The sequence below is a fragment of the Balaenoptera ricei genome, chromosome X, assembly GCF_028023285.1.
Source record: "Balaenoptera ricei isolate mBalRic1 chromosome X, mBalRic1.hap2, whole genome shotgun sequence".
Classification (NCBI taxonomy): domain Eukaryota; kingdom Metazoa; phylum Chordata; class Mammalia; order Artiodactyla; family Balaenopteridae; genus Balaenoptera; species Balaenoptera ricei.
Genome location: NC_082660.1, coordinates 131,320,497 through 131,344,756, shown reverse-complemented (window position 1 = coordinate 131,344,756; position 24,260 = coordinate 131,320,497). Strand labels below are relative to the sequence as shown.

The 24,260-nt window shown below is 45.5% G+C and overlaps 1 protein-coding gene across 1 annotated transcript in view; it reads right to left on the bottom strand.

The window, feature by feature from the left end:
• Window positions 1-5,408: 5,408 nt before the first annotated feature.
• Window positions 5,409-24,260, bottom strand: part of AFF2 (ALF transcription elongation factor 2) — a 332,030-nt gene continuing 313,178 nt past the window's right edge. The window contains exons 16-21 of the mRNA XM_059910489.1: window positions 23,786-23,922; window positions 19,821-19,892; window positions 18,611-18,704; window positions 15,769-15,821; window positions 9,485-9,675; window positions 5,409-5,537 (exon numbers count right to left, since the gene is read on the bottom strand). Coding sequence (XP_059766472.1) covers window positions 5,416-5,537; window positions 9,485-9,675; window positions 15,769-15,821; window positions 18,611-18,704; window positions 19,821-19,892; window positions 23,786-23,922 — 669 coding nt within the window. The 3' untranslated portion in view covers window positions 5,409-5,415. The remainder of the gene's footprint in view (window positions 5,538-9,484; window positions 9,676-15,768; window positions 15,822-18,610; window positions 18,705-19,820; window positions 19,893-23,785; window positions 23,923-24,260) is intronic.

The following is a 24,260-nucleotide window of genomic DNA, read 5'->3' as shown; positions in this document are numbered from 1 at the left end:
CTTCATCCCTTCCAGCTTAAAACCCACACCTCCAGGGCCTCATCATAAACTATCTACATTTCCCAGAGGATTGACTCATATTTGAAAATGATGTAATAGTTTGTCATTAAAGTGTGTGTGTGTGTGTGTGTGTGTGTGTGTGTGTGTGTGTGTGTGTGTGTCCACAGAACATAAATGTGAAATCCGAGCCCTCTTTGACTGGTTGCAATCAGTACTGTGTACTCCCAACTTTGAGTACATCTCTTCCCAACTCTGTGTTCAGTGACATCCTAGTAGCTGGAAATTAGCCATGGTGGGAGCAGTTACACCATGGAGATGGGCAAATGCTACAAATCAAGTGCTTTCTGTTCTCAGAGAGCTTGTTAAACGTTTTAGCAATAGACCAGCGGTAGCATGCCAGGCAGATCAAAGGAGAAGCTAGCTCTGTATCTGGGCAACATGGCACCAACTCAGTCTCTTTGGGGGCTTCCCCAAGGCTGCTTCCTGCCCAGGGGCTCCTCTTCCACTGATGTCACAAGTACCGCAGAACCACGGAAGGGCATGTGCTTCTGGGGTGCATTTGGCTAGCCTTCCGCGCCCTGCTGGGCTCTAGGCTCTGAGATGTTTCCCCTATTCGGTAGCTACGAGAGCGATGCAGGCCAGAACCAAACAGGTAAAGTGCCTGCAATTCCGATTAAGGTCCTGATCTGGCAGCTGGCTTCGTGCTGCAGAGGCTGGAGAATAATGATTCCCTCGGTAGGCACAGGCTAGCCGCAGCTGCAAGCATCCATGGGGGCATTCTTTCTTCAGGAGGGTTCCCAGCTGGTCTGCACGTGGCAGCTCACCAGCAAGTGCTGGCGGGCCCTGGGGGTGCTCCCCGCAGCATCCTGCCAGGGGCCTGGCAGCAGGCTTCCTGGGTCTCCCCCTGCCCTCCGCAGAGTCTGGTATGAGTCAAAGAGCCAACAAAATTGAGGTCACTGGCAAAAGAGTTTGAAATTTTGAATGATTTTTATTAAACACCATTAGTCTACACTGCACAGTTAATGAAACAGCAAAGCTCCAATCTCTTAGAAGAACGATGATTGATCATGGATCGGAACAGCAGATCCGTGTCCCCTAAACCCACTGTGAGCCTGATGAAGGAGTTATTACCATCTCAGGTCAGAAGCAGAAAGGGGCGAGAACTGCAGCCTGGCCTGGAAGGGCTTCCCTACCCGCTACCCCCGTCCCCACCCGCCTCGGCCCTCCCCACAATGCAATTTGCTTTGAGCTGATGGATTACAGAGGGAAACGTGATGCTCTTGGGAAAGGGGGGCTTCTAGACTTGTGAGGAGGAGAACGGAAAGGGAATTCATACTTTTTCTTTCCCCGAAAATATCAGATGGTGGGATTAATGTCTGAGATCAGCCTATCCGATTAGCCTCCTGCCAGGGTCAATGTTCATCAATACACAGATGCCAGTTCTGTCGCTGGAGTTTGCAAACACTGAAGAGCAAATGAATCAGAGTTCCATTATGAGAATAAGGCTGTGCAAGTGGGAATGAGAACAACGACAACGACAACGACAACGACAACCAAGAAGAATTTAGTCCGCCAGTCGCATAATAGAGCAAGCGACAACGGGCGCCATATTTGTTCCCCACAGAACTGAATTTGGGGGCACGGAATCGACCCATCCATTCAATGTTGTGTAGCTCTAGTGTCTCGCCACACATTTTCTCCATGGGGAGAGTGACGCCTCTCTAAGCAAGCAGTTCATTGCCTTACTGAGTAGTCCTACCCAGTGGTCCAGTTTGCTGTCTCCCACCTGCCACTCACGCAGGTGAAATTTTATCATGTCTGTTGAGAAGTACGTGAGGGCTCCTCCCTCACAGCTAAATCAATTCTGCCTTCAGAAATGCTTTCCAACTTCATTTTCCAACTTCAACCTCCGGGATGCGAATTTGAATAAAACACAATCCAAATTAGATAGCTTTGGGAAAGATACCGAGAGGACAAGTATCTTCCCGCTGAAGACCCAATCCAATGCATCTAGCAAGGTGATGTCCAAAGGAAAACCCACCATTTGGAAACTCAACAAAACACATTTTAGCCAACGGTTTTGAATCAAGCAACTTGGTTATTGATTGGAGATTTGAATCGTTCGATGTCATTACGTGGAAAAAAGGCATCCCAATCTCAAGTCTTTGAAAAGTTAGCAGCAGCTAATCTGCTTTTCCAATTCTGTCATCCAAATAGAAAACTACTAGTATTTTCCCAATGACATTATTAAGTCATTAACAGTCTACAGGCTGGCTAACAACATGCTCACGGCTAAATTCTACCCCGAGGACCACACTAGTATACTCTTTTCAAATTAATCCTACCTACCAAACTCAGACAGTAATATGACAAAACCACTAAAAAACCCAAGGTTAATTAAAATACAAAGCCAAGCCAACATCATAACACAAACTTGTCAAACTCTCTGTGGTTGGAGCTTGGGTGACAAGTGAAGGCATAGTGGTGGCCCTACGGGGGTCCCGTTTGCAGGGCTGAGATCCTTCTGTGTACTTGCTCGCTCAGGTGGAGCTGCCCGTTTCTCTGCCCATTACCCTAACTCCATGTGCTTACTGTGAGATGCGTCTCACCAAGCCTCCATCAAAGTCTCGAGGCAGGATCTCTCACCGCCATCCACGTGTCTTGTATCCCTCCCACAAACTGGTACACCGAAGAGACTTACTTGACAAAATCCCTCAATCCCTCAAATAGCTGCACACCTACGACACACATCACCATTTACAGTGTGATGAATAGAGTGCCTAGAAAACAGCAACAATCCTTAATCAGGAAACCGAAAGACGTCTCACCTCCAGGGAGAGGAAGGCAATTCATCCTCCATGTTTAATTGGTTTCTAAGCTGCTTTACAAATGGGTCTGCTAAATAATCAGGTGGTGATCCTGAGCTCGCCTGTCAGATTTGATCACTGTGCTGCTGAGTTGGCACACACTTTACATTTAGCCACCAGAGGTGACACATCAGGCAGCAAGCAGGATGCTCTGACTCACTGAAACTAGAGCTACGAGTCTTTCATTCATGAGGCAATATGCTAGTTTCCCTGGGAAACCGCCCCTAGCATTCTAATGTCTACTTTCCGGAGGTTGAATTTCAAGAAGAATCTACTCCTAAATCCATGATGGTCTAGGATCGTGGTCTAGGTTGAACTTGCAAGGCAAGCCAGTGGGCTTCATCATACAGTCATAGTCAGGCACTCTACCTGATAAGCCGTGGAAAACAAACAGAGACCTTGAGTCACTGCAGAGCCATCAGCTTCATTTGTATAGGTGACACCCACCTTGGGTGTTCGGAGTGGTTCATAGGATCATTTTCCTCATTTAAGAGGCTCAGAAAAGATTCTCTCGGGTTTCATTGGTCTGTGTGTGTGTCTGCGTGTGTGAGGGTTGATGCTGCGACTGCCAACGTCCAGCTCAACCGCACTGGGAGCATGGAAAGTGCTGGTTCAGCTGCTGGGACGCTCCCAGCTGTCAACTTTTCACAACGTGGCCTCAGCCATTGGAGGACAACTTCCACAGCCCTTATGATACAACAAAGGGCCTTCAACTCAAAGATGACCAGAGCGGAGCTCAAGTCTGGCTCTTTTGCAACTGGGGATACAGCTAACCTTGACAATGAGAGTGTGGAGTGATCCCTTGCCGTTCTTATCACAGACTTGCGTGACTTGCTTTCAAAATCATACAAGTTTGCATCTTTCATGTGTGTGTATATCTATTATTTATCTGGTCATAACTCAGTGAAGAGAATCCAATAACTCAGCAGATGAAGGGCTATGTGGAATTAGATACCGGCAGGTAATTACAAGGAACTAACGTATGGATAGTTTTTACTACGTGTGGGGAATTCTTCTAGTGAGCTGGAACACCAAAGATGATATTTACATTGTGATGTTTAGGGACATAAAATGAACGCAGAGGATCATAAAGGGGTGGGGATAGTCGCAACTGATGCAGAAATATCTCCAAATCAAGGGAACTGTTCCCAATGTTCAGGGCTCTTTCAAAACCACCCTAGGGTGAAGCATTACCCCGAGACTCATTTTTTTGTTAAAAGATTAGCTACTACTTAGAGAGTTTGAAGTTTTCTTCGGGATTTTCATGGAAATGATTCAAGCTAATATAGACTTGAATAAAATCAGTGATTGTATTTCCGTCAAAAGCTAATGAGCACCCCCCCCCCCAGAAAAAAGAGAAAGAAAAGAAAAAGGAAAAGAAAGGTAGAAGAAAACAGAAAGAAGTGAAAAAGAAACCCTGTAAAATAGAAAATGGGGATAATAATTGGGGAAGTCCAGATTTTAAAGCCACTAGGAAGCAAACTGTATATGATTACTTCTAGGTAGTGATAACTTGACTTTTGTTTCCAGAGATTTGAGCAAAACACAATAAAAAAAAGTCCTGCCAGCTGTGTACCCCACCGACCAACTGCAAAAGAGGCAGAGGTGTGCATTCCCTGGATGGTTTCCAGACCCCTCCCGTCTCTCATCTCTAAAACTGGAGTGTAGCGTTTTGGCTACTAGGGCGTGCGCTGACTGAACTGCCCTCCAAAGGAGAGCTTTACACAAAGAGAATGCCGGGTGAGGATTTACGCTTCAAATCATGGAATTCAAAAATATTTATGCCAGCTGATGCCTTAAAGTTGTCGACATCAATGTTGCCACTCCTTCTCATCCTTGAAGTTTTTCAAATAGGGAATCAGGAAAGGGGTACTAACTAAAAAGTCCTCTGGCTGCATTTCAGAGTGGCATTGCCGTGCTCATTTATCTTCTTAATTTTGACTTTCTGATGTTGCTACAACATCTAACCAGTGGGTTTCGACAATGAAAATTCTCATCTGAAAACCGAGTCTGTGGGAACCACAAAAGTTTAACAAAGGATTCTGAAATATGTTCTTGTCTGGACAGAAGAGCGCAGTTTGGGGAATGGCTATTGCTGAAAATTTGAATCTTTGCAGGTCCTCTGTGTCTGCGTTCATATATAGACACACACACACACACATATATATATATATATATATATATATATATATATATATATATATATATACATATATATATGTCTATATATGACATTCCGTTTCACTTCTCAGGAACCTGTTCTCACAATTGCTTTCCATTCTTTGTTGTGGGTAGTGTGGACTTAAAACAATACTGGAGGGACTGTGTCATTCCATCAAGCACAAAAGGATGGTGGGATCTGTGAAATGCATATAAAATACTGAAAAATGACTAAGTGATAAAAGATACACTGCTCAAGGTGTAGTGTCCACTTACAATGACTTCTGTTTTTCACAGATATCAAAAGAAGCATAAAAACAAACATAATCAAAGAGAACTTTCCCCAGTGAGTGGAGTTCCACTAGTGCTGGAGGTGGGGGCGCGCCCACTACAACAAATGGGCGTCGATGCGCAGCCAGCACAGTCCCTGGCGAACGTAGCGGACGAGATTGGTCATGCTGCTGTGCTGGGTCAGGGGCCCCATCAACGTGTCCAGATCGCCAAAGAATTCTGAAAATCAGAGCAGACCTCGGTCAGGCCTTTGAACGATAGCAGGACCACAACCACGCGGGCGTTGGACAAGTTATCCGTTGTTCATTCATTCATTCATTCGACACAAATGTCCAGAGGGCCTACTAGGTGACCCAAACTCCATATGGATATCAAGCTCTATTATTTTAATCTTTTGTTAGCGCCCCACACTCCACAGCATAAATCAAGTCTGTGTTACTGTGGTTAGGGAAACACAAATTCATTCAAATCTGTTAATTCATAGTAAGTTTTCTCAGACGACAGATTCTGAAAGTACATTACAATCCTGTGGAGGTTTGTGAGACACACACACACACACACACACACACACACACACACATCATAATATGCATATATTACCTATAAAATATATTTGTCTATATATTTATATATGTTTCTAGAAACATATATTTATATATTGAAAACATACACATAAAATTACGTATCTAAAATAAAATGTATCTAAATATATTTTATATAAAATATGGAATTTGTATTTTTATATATTATAAATTTATAGTTAGAAAGCGGTCTTTATACACAAAATGGTAGGGAGCCATGGTCTATATCATACCAAGCTGTTTTTCATTCTATATGTTATGGAATTGAAAATATTCTCTTCCCCTTTTGTCTAAATGAACTGAGTATCGATGTTTCTTGGCTTGACGTAGATACAGCTGGTGAGCCTAGACAGCCATTAGCGCCATTGGCCTCTAAGGCCAGATAAATGTCTAGGAGGCATCTGATTTGGTAACTCTTATTCCTTTAGGGAAGGAAAATGACCTGTAAGGATCTGTCACGTAGCACTTCCCCCTGCCCCCCGGCACACGGATGGTAAGACTGCCTGGCCGATTCCCCTCCAGCTGACTCGGGGAAGGAATGGCACTGAGGCCCTACTACTAAGCAGTGGGACCCGAGTCTTCGACTGTCTGCTTTGGGGCGGGGTGGGAGGTATGTGGGAAAAACTCTATGATGTCTAGAAACCAGCTAGGCTTCCCCTTTGCACGTCCGTCTGGCACTGCGTTGACCTCGGTGAGGAGGTAGCTCTTGGGCGTCCTCTTCCCTCAGCCACGAGGAAATCACTCTTGTGCTGGCTGGGGGTGAGGAATCTCGCTGGGGGGAGGGAGGAGGCGCTGGAGACAACCTTCAAGGGGTTGGGATGCTCTCCTGCCTTCTTGGAAAGCAATTTCCATGCACGGCTTACGTGTGCTTGATTGCCCAGCAGATGGTATTTCACTAAACAATGCATTGATTCTTCACGTTATGTATAACATATGGGCTCCTTCTCCACGTATCAGCTTCATTTGATTATGTGATACTTTTTAACCTGTACTATGCAATAAAAGTAATTTCTGCTGATAGAGGAGTAAATTACTTTGGGCATTGAAAATACTTTCTTCCGTAACACAATATTAAGGGAGATGTTAAAGGACCCAGTTGTTGTCGAGTGAATGTGAGCGGGATGTCCCCTGGATATTCTGCCCTGGATATTCTGTACAAAGTCTGCAGGTGGCATTCTTAACTGGGTACGCAGGTCACCATTTTAATAAGTGCTTCAAGTCAGCAGCTGGGAAGGTAAGGAACCGGGCTTCTAGAACAAAGGCCAGAGGGCAGAATCAGCCCTATTGGCCCACTTGAGCACCAGAATCTTCTGCAATGAGCCATCTGCAGCTGTACAGGTGGGCAGACATGGGGCAGGAGTGGAGACCTTCCACTGGGACAGCCAACCTCCGCCATCTCCATTGCATGATTGGGTGGAAAAAGGTGCAAGTACATGGTGGTCTCCAGTGGGAGGCAGAGTACCAATCAAAAGGGAAGCGCCTCGGTTTCCCAATGTCTATGTAGACAAGACAGATGTGGGAAGAATCCCCCACTTTAAGCAGTTCAGAAATGACAAAGTGTGTGAAACTCAGGGTCGCAAACAGAAGATTCCAAACTAGGTCCTCTCCCCGGCCCCTGGTACAGCCCTAGGACCACACCAGCGGGATGCAGCATCTTTCTGCTGGTAGAGTGACAGAGTCACTTTGATTCAATATTAGTCAGGGAATTGAACAACTCCTTGACACACTGTGCTAAGGCCAAGATGCGCACCATCTCAGTCAAACATCAGCCCAGCCGCTACATTGCTCCTGGAAAGTTCTGTGGTTAATTTAGAAGCAATTACTTTAACAGATTTTGAAAATGGATGCAATTATGAAGGAAATCCATAAATATTGAACAGTTCTGCAGTTACCAATACAAAATAAGACAGAGAAGAGTGGAGGCCGACAAGCTAGGCAAGACTTAAGATGCTTATGCCTTCATGAGCAACACTAGAACCCTTGGATTGGCCTGGTTGTCTGGGTTAGTTGTCTTTGGATTTCCAGAAGCCTAGGGAAGTGGACAAGTTAAGAACTGCCCATTACTCAGATAACTGAGGACAGGTGCTCACTGAAGGTTTCCAAGGACCCGTTGTTAATCTTGCCCTCTAGATGGGCAGTGCATCCTATAGGATAAAAGTTCACACTCTGAAACCAGACATTTCTCAATTCAATTTCTGCTTCCAATATGATAAGCTGTGATATCATGGGTGAATTTCTGCATCTCACTGAGCCTCAGTTTCTACAGCTAGGAAATGGGGCTAAATGACACAACAAATGATAAAACAAATAGTACAGCGCCTGGCGTATAGAAATTACTGCATGAACACACAGAACCAACACATGCAAATAGCCCTAGGAGTCAGTAAAAGTTTAGAGCTGGGTCAAGGGGTCGGAGTCCCAAATTATGGAATATGCTTTGATAGCCACAGAATCTTTCAATTATATAGCTATATCATCATATAGAGTAAGGAAAGAGAAAGAAATATTTGTAGGATTTCTACCTTGCACCCTTCCTAGTTCTGTGGGACAGTCTCCCCGCCCGCTTAGCGATGCCGCAACAGAGATGCAGCCAGGAGGAGGGGCCGGTAACCCACGGGAACGTCCCTCTGCATCTAGGTAGCCTGCAGCCCCAGCCTGATTCCAAGAAAGTCCTGTCACTGTCTGGGACCCAAGCCCACTCCGTGCAACTTGTACCATATCATGTCCCAGCAGGAGCCACCGGCCCACGCGAGATGCTAATTCTTGCCTGTACCTAGTCAGATGTTTCTACTGCTCTAAACCACAGGTCACCTCTTTGCAGTCTGATTCGGAAAGACCCACATCTGTCCTCACTTAGACTAGAGTGGGTCTGTCGCTGACTGCTGGGCCAGAATCACCGAAGTCAACTGAACGGCCAGGGCAAAAGTATGGTTTCTTTGGACTTCCCATCTTCATGAGGATAGGAGGCTTTGGGGTGAACCTGTGTGACAGCTAGGGGCACAGATGGCAGCGTGAGTGGCTGAGGACCACTGACTCACCCTGAAGCAGGGTCCTCCTCACATCTGTTCTGTAGCCAACCTCATGTGTTCCCAGGAACAGGGCCCTGATCCTTCAGCCCAGGTGTCAGTGGGTGAAAAACACTAGCTGATTGCAAGCCACGTTGTCACGTACTCACTGGAGCTGACGATTATAACGAAGGTAAAAGGCCTTGGTTCAACCTCACCTCCCCCCCCCCCCCAAAAAAAGCCAAGTGTCTTAATCCCAATTAACCTGCAAATCATTCTTTTCTCCTTTGCTCTGTTTCTCTGTATTGATCCTTACCATTGAGTGAAAATGTGAAACAGACATTTGCCAACACATCATAGCTCAAATTACTTTAAACTTTAAAAGAGAACTCAATCCTAGGCCTTTTTCACTCTCTCAGCAAAATCTGGTCACTGCATCAGCCCTGAGCTAACCCCCTCTTCCCTCATGTAGCCCTGGAAATCAGACAGAAAGAGAAGGCCACTATGGAGAACTCAAGCCACTGAAAGCAAGTTGACTCCGCCATGGCCCGTGAGCAATGGGTCGAGCAGACCAGCATACCTTTGTTCTCTCTTGTCAGTTTGTCGGCCATGTCCCAGTGTTCGTAGCCCCGTAACACGTTGCTAGTGATGTTGACGTGGCTGGCGGCCATGTGGTGAATGCGCTGGGGGATGGTGACCGGGCCGTTGTTACAGTTCCCCATTGCGTTGATGGGAGACACGTTGTTGAGAGACACTGGGGACGGAGTGTTTCTGGGGGATGGGAAGAGACAGGCTTTGTTAGGCTGCTCGGGAAGAGTGACAGCGGCGTTCTAGGCCTCCCTCATCACACTGGGACCTCATGAGGACGTGATTTGCCACAGTGAGTTTTAGCATGGTGAACATATATGAAGCTTGCTCTTGCATCCCACCGACTCCTCTCAGAGGACATCCTATGGCTTTTGCCAGCACAGTAGCTTTCTCCAGAGGCCCCAGCGTAGAGAAAACTTATTATCACCCTGTTCCTGCCTCATCAGACCAACCCACACAGGGCCACAGTGCCAGGCTGTAGAATGAGCCACCCTTCTCCTTTTCTAACATTAAACACTGAAGTCTGACTGCCTTTGGCAAACATTGATGACTCCATGCACATCGCTACTTTGTTTTAAAATACCACAGAGAGAGCTGGGTGAATCTTTCTCTGGCATTAATTCTACCCACAAATGTAGCTCTTACTTTGAATACATCTAACAAGTCTTCTGATGTTCCAGAGAAAGCATCAGCTCAGAGCTATGATGATTTCTCTACCTGCTGCCAGAATGGATATTGGCACTTAGAAAAGACTTGATGTGCAATACTGGTCTCTTATCAAAGTGGTTTGTGGAAACCATGGTGACAGTTTGCTCCAAATACAGTCGCCACAATAAGCAAAGTGCAATCCTGAAAAGCCCCCCAAGGAGCAGTACTAAGGAAGCTGGAAAAAGTAAGATTATGAATATCTCTTTAGGATTCTTTAAGACGTGCTACAGGATGGCTGTTAATTGCTGACACTTCACCTGCACACTGGGTTATAAAGAGAAGTTTTGGGAGTTCCTGCTTTGGGCAGGACCAATGTTCGGAGGTAGATTTTTGTTTAATTCTTTAATATCAGCAAGAAGAAGTCGCCGGCTGGCTGCACATCGCATGGAGTGTCAGGGACAGTCCCAAAGGCTGGGTGGCTGCCTGCGCCCACGAGCAAGACCTATACACACCCCCAGCCTCCCTGTCCTCGTTCAGCCAGCCTTCGAACGACTGCCCAGGCAAATGCACCGCTTTATTATGATTGAACATTTGGGCGAGTAAGAGAAATGGGGGAGAGCTGTGTCTGGGACTCGTCCTTCCTCCCAACACACTCTGCCCATCATCAGGAGCCTTCTCTCACTCCCCCTCCCCTTTACCAGCCACCTGTTGGCAACTACCTTTCCAGGGTGGCTGTATTCCTCAGAGCCAATCCCTGCTCCTAGAACAGATGCGCTCCCTGACAGGCTGCATACACAGAGGATTTGGGGGAACGGCAGTCACCACGTACCGAAATGCCAAAGCGGGGCTGACTCGGCCTGGGAGCAACTCAACTGACGCACTCGCATGAGACTCCCGCAGGCTGTGCCTACAGCCACGGGAGGGCATTGGTCCATTTCCGCAAACAGAGTATATCTTCTGGTACGTTCTGGTATGAGGGGGAAAGTGGATCCTCCGCTCAAGTGCTCTGCACTTGTGCGATGTAAGAGGGTGTGAAGGTTTTCCTGCTCTGTTTATAATTTCTGAGATGTTTGATACTTCTTGATGGAAAGATTTACTTTCAAGGTGGGGTGCGGTCAGGGGAATGGTTAAACTCAGGGACCTGGGCACAGAAGTGTTAGCGAAAAAGCGGTGAATGCTGGATTTTTTTGTCATGGCAGGTTACAAATGCTATTTTCTAGTCTTTTCCCCCCCAGTGGTGGTCATTAACCCGTAAATGTCAATTTACGGCCAGAAAGGAAAACGTCCTCATTTGTAATCTCTAGAGAAGATTGCAAAGGTGTCAGTGTCACCAATGTTGAGAGGGGGACTGTGTGGTGCTGGGAAAGTTCTGGAATCCCAAGGACCGGGACTCTAGCCTGGCCCTGCCTTACGTACAATTACCGTGTGCTCCCGAGCCCCCTTCCCTCGCTGGACCTTCCCTGGACCGCAAGAAAAGGCTGGATTCAGTGATTTCCGATCATGTCCAGAAGCCGTAAGGGGAAACAAATCACCTCTGTTTATCTCCTACATCCTGAAAGGGCCTTTGCAGTTTATAACGTTGAAGAGCCCTTGAGGGGCTTTCTTTCCCTTCCACTCGGCGCTTTCTTTTAAATAATCAGCGGTAGAGGCGAGGAGAGCAAGGGCACGCGTTCGGTTTTGGTCACGACTGACCTGACACGAGGCTCTGTGAGCTGACCTTGCGCAGAGCACGGCTGCATACCCTGCACACGGCATCAGATGTGTGAAATCCACAAATCAAAACCTGCCTAAGACCCTGTGCCTCTGGCTACAAGAGGGCTGTTGCCGCGCTCATCTTAGTGTGCCAACTCCAACTTGGCTCTCCCCACAGCTTGGGCTTCGTCGTTCAGCTCTCCCTCTGTGGATCTGCTTCAGATCTGGTACTTTTCTTCACACGTCCGTGGCACGTGGCCATGAGCGTGTACACACCAGCACAGGCTTCCGACCACTCACACATTGAGCACCCTGGGCCTCCACCATGCTCCCTTGCCTCCCAACCACACTCACCCCCTGCTGTTCCTGGTACTCACTAGTCATGTCCCCATTGGAGGTGGTGGCGGTCCCTGCGCGTGGAATGCACTTCCCCCCAGGGACCTGCATGGCTCGCTCTCCCATCATCCTTCCCTAATGTCCCTATTCAGGATCTTCCTCCCCCATGCCAAGCAGCCCTTTCTATCCCCCCTCCTTGTTTCGACTTCCTCTATGACATTTATCATCTAGCATATGCACTCTTTTTGTACTGCCTTTCTCTTCCAAAAGAATGTGACCTTGAGGAGGGCAGGGATCCTTGTCTATTTCATCCAGCGTCATTCCCAGCATCTAGAACAGTGCCTGGTGCACATACTATGTACTTAATACCAGTTAGATAAATGAATGGATTACCTTCCAGCCATCCCTCTGCTATTATGTAGTATCTACTACATATAAGGTGCTCTGGGGAGGGAAGAAGAATAACGTACAGCAGCACATGGAGAGGGTATACATTTGTAAAGTGCCTGGCAGAGTGTCTCATACACAGTAGGCATGCAATAAATATCTGGTGAATAAAAGAATGAACAGCCCCTTATTGAAATGAGCAAATAGTCTAATGGGGAGGAAAATCCATTAAATTCTGGCAATCTAGGCTAAGTGCCAAAAGTGAAGTATAGACCAAGAGCTGTGGGAGTTCTAGGGGCGACATCACTTAGGTTTTCCAACTCAAAAAGGTAACAATGACAACAAAACATGGCAGTGGCAGTAGCCACTATTTGTTAAAGTTGCTGTGCACCAAGCACAGTGCTCTGGGCTTCACCGATATTATCTCTAAGCCTCGTGACAACTCTGTGGGTGAGTTTCTGCCACCACTGTTTCACAGATGGCAAAAGGGCTCAGAGAAGTTCAGCTCCTTTTTGAGGGTCACACAGCAAATCGGTCGAAGGGCCAGGATTTGAAAGCAGGTCTGTTTTCCTCCAAAGTCCACTCTCCTTCCATTCCATCAAGTTACCTCAAAGTCCTACACTCCCTCTACTAAAGGATTCACCTGACTTGGGCGTCCATCTTGACCCTCACCCTTGAGTCCGCATTGGCTTGTTTCTACCACTCCCCTCAAGCTCATGCCATGGTCACACAGGGACAGCCCTCCCTAATCTTGGGGAGAAGTTTTGCTTGATGGGAATGTCCCCTCCAGTGACCACCAAACTCCTCACAATCTTTTTATTGGCCAATGTCCCAAACATGTGGAGATATCTCTTCTCTTCCAACCCTTTCAATATGGTACCCACGGCCACCTGTCTACTGAAAGAGTTCTTCTAAAGGCCTCAGATGGGCTCGTTCTTTCCTCCTTCCATAGCCTTCCCAGCCTTCTTTCTTTTTATTCTCTCTGGGTGACATCTGAGACTGCTGCCCCGCCCTTTTAGACTCTCCATGACATGGTTTCCATGACTCTCTGTGGAGGTCAAAAAAGCTGGCACACCACCTCTTTCTGTATGGCCTGTGAGCTATAAATGGTGTGAAAAGATGGACACTTGCAATCAATTGGATGAGCGAGAATGCCACCTTTGAACTCCAGGGACGCAAAATGTTATTTTTTTCAAAATTCCATTCCTCTCCTGAACAGACTTGTATTATAAAACTTGTACTTAACTGCTATTATATTCTGAATTTCATCAGTAAGATTTTTGTGGAAACTTGTTTTCTCTTATATTCTCTTTACATGACACCCTCGGTTTTGCCTCTGGGCCGGCAAAGCCCCAAATATGTACTATCTGGCCCTTTGCAGAAAAGGTTTGCCGACCCCTGCTCTATATCAAGCGGATTTTTCTTCTCCTTCTTCCAACTGCTTCTTCACGGTCAGGGTCAGAGAAGCTTGCTTCTGGAAGGCATCGTGAGAGGTCTGGTAAGGGGCCAGCTGTCATCATTCGCTGGGGGAAGCAGGCTATAGTGTTGCTGGCAGACAAAGAAGCCCTCCCTGACCACCCATGGAGGCCCACGCTCTCTTTTTCTTGGGTGTCTGCAGAACTTTGTTCATACCTGTCACCTCCCTCCACTGGACTGCGGGCTTCTCGAGCACAGGGAGCCCTTGGAATTCCGCTGCGTCCCAGGTCTCTTGTAGGGAAATGTACCCAAAGTATTTGCTGAATGAATGGGCTGTAACCCCTGGGTGACTGTTTTGAGTTGCCTCATTCAAAAGCTCTCTGGACTACCAAAGGGAATGTGCTTTCTTCAGACAGAAGCTGCTTTAAAAATCATTTCGGGAGGCTTTTGATGTGACTTCACAAGCTTAGAATGTGTTTGAGTTCTTTCGTTGCAGAATTAAAAAAAAATTTTTTCCAATGATTCTTTAATGGCTGCTTACCTGAATTTGCCCTTGCTTTACTCCGTGCTCAGAGAAAATAGCTTTCTCTGGGCCTTTCAATAGTTATTTTTATTTTCTGAGCTTCCAGAGAGAAGCGTTCTTTCACTTTTGTCCGTCAGTATAAGAGTGAGACCTAATTCAACAGTTTGAACGGTACTTCCTTTCAATACAGTAATTGAGTTAACACGTAGTTTTTAATGGATCTGTTCCCTCACTCTGAATGTTTTTCTGATCTTAGAGTTCACAGTCCCACTGCTTCGGGAGTGTGCTTTAAACTATAAAGTGGCAAAGGAGACTATTTCACTGCTCAAGAAAGTGTTTTGATCAGAGACAGAAGAATTTTGAAATGATGAAAAATGGGGAAAAAACCCCAGCTCTCTGTGAAGGTAAACATCCACTGGTGGGAAGTGGGCTTGGGGTGGTGAGGGAGGTATTGGAATCACAGGAGAAACGGATGCTCAAGCAGTTAAGTGTGGGCATGTAGCCAGTTCAGGGCTGAGACAGAACTAGGATTCCAAATCGCCCTCTGAAAAGGAACCTGTCTTCAGATGAGCCTCCGATGTCACTGGGTCCGGCCCTTTCATTGTAGAGAGAGGAAGGGGCTCTCTTAGCTTACCCTGGGAGCTAAGGGCAGCTTCTGGCCCACGTCAGCTGGTTTCCCAGCTCCTGCCCTACTGCTGGAGGGCTGAGCTGCCCCGAGCAGACAGGGCTCTAAGGACGGCCGCAGAGTGGGTGCGTTCACTGAGCCTCAGACCAGCAGTAGAGTAGCTGCTTTTACTTTTAGGTCAGGGTATTTTAGTATTAATATAAAAATCATCATGAAGGCTCAGATAATTGGCTGACGAAGTGCCTTCACATTTTCAGCACTATTATGCCTTTGGTTTTATTAAAGCACTTACCATATATCAATGAATATTTCATTGGTCTTTCATTACTGAGTGAATCATTGAAAAATCACTGCAGTGGAGGTAACTTTACCCTGCCTCCCCGAAATGGCATGGTGCTTGCCATCTCATTAACTGATATTTTTATGGCCGTCGTTTGGCTTAAAGATCAAATAGTGAAAGAAATTTGGAATCACATCATGTTAAACTTTTCTGTCCTGCTATTAGCTGAAACCTGACTAGAATTCTGCGTGCACCAAAATGACTGTAGATTCAGAACTGACCTTTCCACCTGGGGTTGTCAATATCAAATATCTGGGGTCTATTCAATTGCTGATTTTCATGAAAAAGGAATTTTCAGAAGATACTTACTTTCCATTGCCTACCCATGGAGATGGTATCTGAGCGACTTTTGAAGCATTTTGCTAAAAGAGAGAAAGAGAGAGGGAAATGAGGACATCTATCTTGTGTTTTATTAATTCAGAAACAGATGGAAGTGTGATTTCGAGTACATTAATATTGATTGCAGCATTTCGGGATGCCTCCTGTTTCCTTACCAGAGCTGGAATGTATGTGCACGTCAGCACACCACGATGCGCACTCGATGAAAATAGCTGGTTGGGATAATTAGTGGGCTCCAATCAGGACCATGAAAGTCACTTGATGAAAGATCTTATATACTAAAAGGCCCAGTGAAATCAGACTCAGTTCTCCAAGAAGTGGTTTAATTATCCTCATCTGAAATTTATTCTGCAAAACAAGCTCTTCAGAGCACAGACAAGCTTTTCACCTTTAGCTCCAGTTACAAACTTTTTCCCTGGGATGCAAGGTAGGATGTCATTTCTGAAATCCCAGGAACTCGCCAGGACCAAGCAGCATTTGTGTGTGTGTGTGTGAATCACCTTGATTCGCTATCATCACATGCATATCCTCATGGCTGATGGTTTTCCTTGTTTAGTGGTGCAACTGGCCCAGGGCTGCATTGCAGTGGGGCACTAAACAATCTTTTCCCTCTGACGGGCTGGTTTAAAGAATGGGCCTCCTCGAAAAGGGAACCCCCTACACTGTCGGTGGGAATGTAAATTGGTGCAGCCACTATGGAAGACAGTATGGAGGTTCCTCAAAAAACTAAAAATAGAACTACCATATGATCCAGCAATCCAACTCCTGGGCGTCTATTCGGAGAAAACCATACTTCGAAAAGATACATGCATCCCAATGTTCATCACAACACTATTTACAATATCGAAGATATGGAAGCAACCTGTGTCCATAAACAGATGAGCAGATAAAGAAGATGTGGTATATATGTACAATGGAATATTACTCAGCCATAAAAAAGAATGAAATCATGCCATTTGCAGCAACATGGATGGACCTAGAGATGATCATACTAAGTGAAGTCAGTCAGAAGAAGAAAGACAAATACCATAGGATGTCACTTATATGTGGAATCTAAAATATGACACAAATGAACTTATCTATGAAACCGAAACGGACTCACAGACATAGAGAACAGACTTGTGGTTGCCAAGGGGGAGGGGGTGTGGGGGAGGGATGGGTTGGGAGTTTGGGGTTAGCAGATGCAAACTAGTATATACAGAAGGGATAAACAACAAGGTCCTACTGTAGAGCACAGGGAACTCTATTCAACATCCTGTGATAAACCACAATGGAAAAGAATATGAAAAAGAATGTATATATGTATAACTGAATCGCTTTGCTGTACGGCAGAAATTAACACAACATTGTAAATCAACTATACTTCGATCAAATAAATTTTAAAAAAAAGAATGGGCCTCCTCTGTTTTAGTGGCGGTACACTTGTGGAGCACAGGAAAACCTGACACTCAGCACCGCCCCACGCGGACAGCGGTCCGCTCGTTACAATGGCCTCACCAGGTGGGAGCCTCCAGTTTTGAACCTCAAAGAAGCTCAACGCACTGCCAGAGGAGTGAGTTACTTAACGTCTGTTTGGTATCTTGCAATGCCCTGACAGCTACACGGGACAGGCCGCAGAGGACAGATGCTGGGGCTGGGGCTCAAGGCGCGACCACAGGATCAGCATCAGCATCGCCTGGGAACTTGCTAGAAATGCCCATTCTTAGGACCTGCCCCAGACCTACAGCATCAAGACGCCTTTCCGGAGGCCAGGTTGACACTGTAGACATACGGTCATGGGCAGCTGCTGCATCTGACCATGTTCACCTCCACAAGCACTGGCTTTATTATGGCCACACCACACGATAGCTGGGGAACCTGCTCCTTTCCCCGAGTTGGTGTCCTAGCACACCTGTGCACCCTCTCTCACCGGGTTCTGATGTTTGAAGTAAGGTCAGGATTTGATTCATTTCAAACAACTGCCTTGGTGCAACTGAGCCAAGTGGTCTGATGAATTTGGCAAAAAAATACTACTACTAAATAGATAGAATTGTCCTTTTCCTTTCAAGACCTGCCCAACAGGAGCCTTGAGCCCCCTCAACTCTAAAACGTGACCAGTGTTATGGGGGTAGAAGCCACAGAAGCTCCACGGACCCTTAAGCCAGCGATACCCGGCACAGTGGCCAGGCCTAGCTCCAGGCTTGCAGTTTTCATTCAGGCTCATTCCCACATTTCGGCATTGCATCTCGTGGTTGAAATACCTTGTTTTGCTTGTAGATTAAAAACTTCAGCTCCCTAGACGATGCATTTGTTTATTTACTGTTTGTTTATTTTGGCAGCCAAAGCAATCAGTCATATTCAAGTGCAACCACTGTCCTCCAAGACTCCCCATGGTCACAGGGGGTGTGGCTGTCCCCGCAGAACCCAGGGTGGCTGCAGTGACTTCTCTCACTGCCGAGAAATTTCTAGGCTGGCATCTCGTGTAACATGAGACCGGCCATACCCATGGCCACAGCTCCAGCCGCGTCCTCTGGCTGGTCCACCGTGCAGGGTGGGCAGAAGGCATCGCCCCCCTGACTGCAGCTGGGAAGCTGCCCGGGGCCATTTGTTCAGTCCAGAGAATCATCAGGGGATTGAACTATTGTACCTTCTCTCTCTGGAATCAAATCAAACCAAAGCTCTCTGCTGAGCCCCAAAGGAGAGGTGGGAGGAGCCAGGATGAGGAAGGTTAAGCCTTTGGCAGCAGCAACCTTGACATTTAATAACATGCCTGCCATGTCTCATTAGTGATTTAATCGCCCGGGGTCTATAAATTATACCAAATAAGGATTACCTTAAAATATTCCATCAGTGATCTGGAGTACTTCATGGCGTGGTCCTTCTTCAGTTTGAACATCCGCAGGTAGAGAAGTGATAAGCATCGGTAGCTGTGGTGATGAGGAAAGGACCATGTTAATGCCGATGTGTAATCAAACCTAGAAAACTAAAAACTGACTCCTATTTTGCAGTTACGCTCCTACGGTTATTGAGGAATGTAAGTGAAAAAAGAAAAAAATTGTAAAAAGAAGGAGTAAGCATAGCACAGGGAACTGTACTCAACATCCTGTGATAAAGCATAATGGAAACGAACATGAAAAAGAATATATATAGATGTATAACTGAGTCACTGTGCTGCACAGCAGAAATTAACACAACATCGTAAATCAACTACACTTCAATAAAATTTTAAAAAAAGAAAAAAAGAGTTCACAAAAGATGGAAGAAGGAGGTCGAATGTCAAAGTCGGGGAGCTATTTTAAGAAGCTACACTGCTGGCTTCCCTGGTGGCGCAGTGGTTGGGAGTCTGCCTGCCAATGCGGGGCACACGGGTTCGAGCCCTGGTCTGGGAGGATCCCACATGCCGCGGAGCAACTAGGCCCGTGAGCCACAATTACTGAGCCTGCGCGTCTGGAGCCTGTGCTCCGCAACAAGAGAGGCCGCGATAGTGAGAGGCCCGCGCACCGCGATGAAGAGTGGCCCCCGCTTGCCACAACTAGAGGAAGCCCTCGCACAGAAACGAAGACCCAATACAGCCATAAAAATAATTAAATAATAAAATAAATTAAAAAAAAAAAAGAAGCTACACTGCTGACTTTGAGGATGGACGAAGGGGCCATGAGCCAAGGGGTGCAGGTGGCCTCTAGAAGCTGGAAAAGGCCAGGAAGTTGATTCTCCCCTAGAGCCTCTGGAAGGAATGCAGCCTTGCTGACACTCTGATTATAGGGTCGTGAAACACATTTCAGACTTTTGACCTTCGGAACTGTAAGATAATAAATATGTGTCGTTTTTTAAAAAAAGAAGGGGTAAGCATTAAGATCCCATCTTGATAAGGGTGTAAATTCGGAGAGTAAATGTTTAGTCAGCGACTGAAGAAATACACCAGTTAGCCTTCCAGAGTTTAATGGAAGACAAGAATAATGATCTGGGGGTAAGCAGCTTAAGTTGACTTTTCAAATCCTTCTGCAACATTTCAGCTGTTTCCTGGTGGCCTCCAGAAGGCTTACCATAGTACGGCCAGCTTTTTCTCCCCATCCGAAGCCAGGGGGCTTGCAAAGTTCTTCAGCCTCATTGCATACCTTTGAAGAGAAAGGACAAGCTCAAGTGGAATCCGTCTGACCCTTCAGAAAGTCCCAAAGTCATTGGTGTTCTCATCACCTAAATGCGCTAGCCCCACGTTTGCTCTGGGTGGGAGGACTGAGAAGGGCATGTGGGCAAAAGTGTGCTTTCCTGAAAACATACACAAAATGACGACCACAGGAGTGTCACAATGGCACTGCTGTGACGGATGGAAGCTAGCTCTGGAGAAGCCAGCTATATCTGGAGCCCACATTCCAGAACAGTGCTGTGGAACTACTGTGGGTCTGGGGTGTGTATAAATGCTGGCAAAATACTGTTTCTAAGAACACTCTAGTTAAACAATATTATTGGCTTTCAATGAGACGTGGACACATATGTCAGTTTCAGTTGCGTTTTTGACAGATGAGGTAAATAATAACACAGCTATGTCTGACCTGAGTGTAGGAGGCCTCCATCACACAGTTACAAAAGCTGTGTGTTTCTAATGGCTCAGGTGTGGGACATATTCCTCTAGGAAGTGTTTTTTTTGTTTTTTGAGGGAGGTAAATTTCACAGCAGGTAGAGGTCTGAGCGCCCCTAATTTATGGTGCTTGTATATTTTGTCTTTCCATTCTCTTTAATTGTTACTGTTCCACACCGGGGAGATCAAAGGTTGAGTAGTTGCCATTTTTTTTTCTTCGAGCTGAGCAAATTCCATTCTGGGCATTTAGACTCTTGAAAATCAATTCATTGCATAAAATCATTGTCTGAGCTTTAATGCAATTTCACAGGTACTCGTGGTGGAATAAGTAACAGGGTTCAGTGCTGCAGTGGGAAGTTGAAGATGTGCAGGCAGCCCCGACTAGCTCTCGATTACGAGGGGGCGATGGCGAGCCCGCACTTTCAGCAGCCTCCCCGGAACACCGGCGCCCCCTATCGCTCTGCTCTCCCCAGTTAACTGCCCCTGTTCTGTCCAGTGAACATTTTCCAACAAAAGGACCCGCGCACTTGATGTGGGTCCCTCCTGTTGTTGCCATATTAAGCAAAAAGGCTTCTTATGATGTCATAAATCTGTCTTTGACAGCTGGATCACTGAAATGTCAAGTCATTGTGATGCCCCACTTGTTTTCACAAGTATATGTCTACTGCAGATTCCCAAGGCTCAGAGCAACCATAATTACTTGAATGAAAAAAATGGGGCACTCTCTCTGCAGCCAGCATACCGTCAGGGAGAGAGTAATAAAAATCTCTTCAACATAAAATGACGCTACTAAAAACCATGTTCCTCTTACAGTTACCCTCTAATTGCAGCCACTGTGGAAGTGCCTTGATAGTGGACTTCCAATGGCTTACATGGGCCAGAAGACTTAGTTGCTTTAGCCCATTTTATTCCCAACTGAAATTTCTCTCCAAAAAAAAAAAATTATACACACACATATACTAGAAAATGTAAAGTTCTACATATATAGAGGACATACAAAGTAGCGCATGTAGAACTGGTAAAATCTGGGAGAAAAAAAGACCTGATGACATCTGAGTAAGGCAGATGGACTGGCGGGGGGAGAGGTACACAGGAACTTTCTGTATCATTTCTTATAACTGCATGTGAATATCCAATTATCTCAAAATAAAGTTTCAAAATACCGACTTAAAAGTGAATGGCTATGAATTCTCCATTGACTTTCACCAGGTTCCACTGAAAATATACTCCTATGGGAAGTAAACTATCGCATCATGTAAAAAAAACAACTGTGCTTAGACAAAAAGAAAAAAGAATTTGTAAATAATAAAGGAAAAAGAAGTGTTTTCTAATGGAAATAAATATCACTCAGCGATTCACATGGCATTTTTACCAAAAATGAAATTTGATGTTTTGCTTTTCTATTTAGAGAGCATGTGTTTTCCTAAAAGGAAACAAGAAAAAATATATAGAGAGAGAGTGAAAACACCCATAATTTCACCCCCAATTACAGATATGACCTTATTTCCCTTCCAGCTTGGTCCACGTGCAGAAACATGCTTTTTCTGGTCAGAAATGCAATGTGTCTATAATTCTGTGGCTTGCTTTTACTTTAACATCATAGTATAAACATTTTCGTGCAGCTACATAGTCTCCATCATTGTTGCATTTCAATGGCTGCAAATCATTCTGTTGAGTGTACTGCGATGTAATTAATTACCCTTCTACTGTTGATGATTTGGTTTGCTTCTAATTGGGTGCTATAATATAGGCCAAACTGAACACTGTACAGATAATTCGTTCTCCTCTTACAAGTCTTTTCTTCAGTATAGAAAATTCAAATTTCTGGAAGTTGAATTACTGGCTCAAAAGATATGAATGCTCACTTGTATAGGTTTTCCTACACAATACCAAATTGCCCTCAATTTACAACGATCAATTTCCATTCCCATCAACAGCATGGAGGAGGCCCAGTTCACCATCATTTTGTGTAAGTGCTAACACTAGGTATTAACATTTTTACACTTTCCTGTCAATTTAAAAAGTGCCTTGTTTTCATTTGCATTTGGGGATGAAGAGAAGGCATGGCTTTTCTGCAGGTTTGTTCATTAAAGTTTCCCCTCCATTTTGAATCCTTATCATTTCTGCCAGGATTTTCATCTTGTGCATCTTTGAAAACTGCAGGCAGCCTCTTATAGACACTGAGAAATCAATTTCCCCTTGAAAGCTACAAATGGCGGTGGTGGCTTTCCCAGGGCATAAAGTCTGAGAGATACTTTATATACTTCTCAGAGCAGCGAAAAGCCAAAGATGGCTGCCTGGCCTGTCAAGGTAAGGCTGGAACTTTCCTCATAATCTCCCTACTTTGGTGGCTTTAACTAAATCTTCTGATTCTGTGTAACCATAGTTTTTTTTTCTTCTTCTTCTTTATAATGGTTCCCATTCTTCTGATCTTTTCAAATGCTTCCCTGGGAAAATATGCATGCTAAATCTGTCCAATGTCTGTCTGAAGGTTTAGGTACAAGAGTCCTCAGATTTGTAACAGTTTATTGCTGATGCAAGAACACAATAAAAAGCAGGCCTGGCATTATCGATTAATCAAGCCAGAGGTGGCTGGGCTACAAGGACCTATCAGGTGAAGAACTGCTCACTCAATCAAAAGCCATGATGTAGTCCATCCTGCAAATGAGGGTGCTTATCCACTATTCAGAGGTGGAGGAAATTCTTGTACAAATACCTGCAGATGACTGGAAAGCACTAGAATGGATAGCATTTCTTCTCTTTCCCCTTCTTACAAGAATTTTCTGATTACCCACAAACTCCACTGCACCAAGAGCAACAGGCCAGAAAATTTCATTCAAAATGCAAATGAAACCAATAATCTGTGCCATTAATACACCCTTCCCTATTATCGACCTCATCTCTCCCCTCCCCCTGCTACCACCCTGACTGTCCCTCAAATTCCAGATGCATGGAACGTCTACTCCACAGCTGCGGCCTCCAAAGCTGACTTTGTGTTGGAACAGTGCCCCTCCGTTTTTAATAACTGAGGCAGAAATTTTTAGAAAACATGGTTTATAACAGAAATCCCAATAGCACCGCTTTTTGTGAATTATAAAACTGCGCTTTGAAAAGACAAGTGTCCACGCCAAACAGTGAAATGATGATACTTTACTCGCATCCACTACCTTTCCATTTTAATTTTATGAATATTGCAAATTGTAACACTCACGTTATAACCTCTGAAGGGGATAACTGATACAAGCTGTGTCCATCAGTTATAAATTTTCCATGACATGAATAAAATGGCAAGAACGAATTATGATGACTTCTAAGAAGAAGATGCCTTGGATGAATCATTATTATGTGGAAGTGATAGTTTTCAAACATAGCAAGCAGCTTCTAATTATGACTGGAAAGAGCTCAGGAAGAAGGCAGCAGAAAGGCACGAACCTGAGAAGCTCCACAGTCTCTGAGTACATGGTGTACGGAGACTTGGCTTCCAGAGGGTCGCGCTCCATCGCGTTGCCACATTCGGTGAAGGACAGGGCTGCATCGGCATAATTCACGGCTTTGCCAAATTTCTCAAACTGAAACAGGAAGAAGACTTGTCAACATGACAGTTCCTCTTCTCTCCTTCATCTAAAGCAGTGGTGTTCAACCCGGGGCAACTTTGCACCCCTCCCCCAGGGAACATCTGGCAATGTCTGGAGACCTTTTTGGTTGTCACCACTAGGGATGAGGGGCATCTAGTGGACAGAGGCCGGAGATGTTGTTAAACATCCCTCAATGTGCAGGACAGCTCCCACAGTGGAGAATCGCCCAGCCCAACAGTGCCAAGGTTGACATATGGAGGGGGAGCAATTAGGAATTTGTCTAGACGAGGATGTAACTGATTTCAGGTTCTATCGCCATGACATGGAGGCTG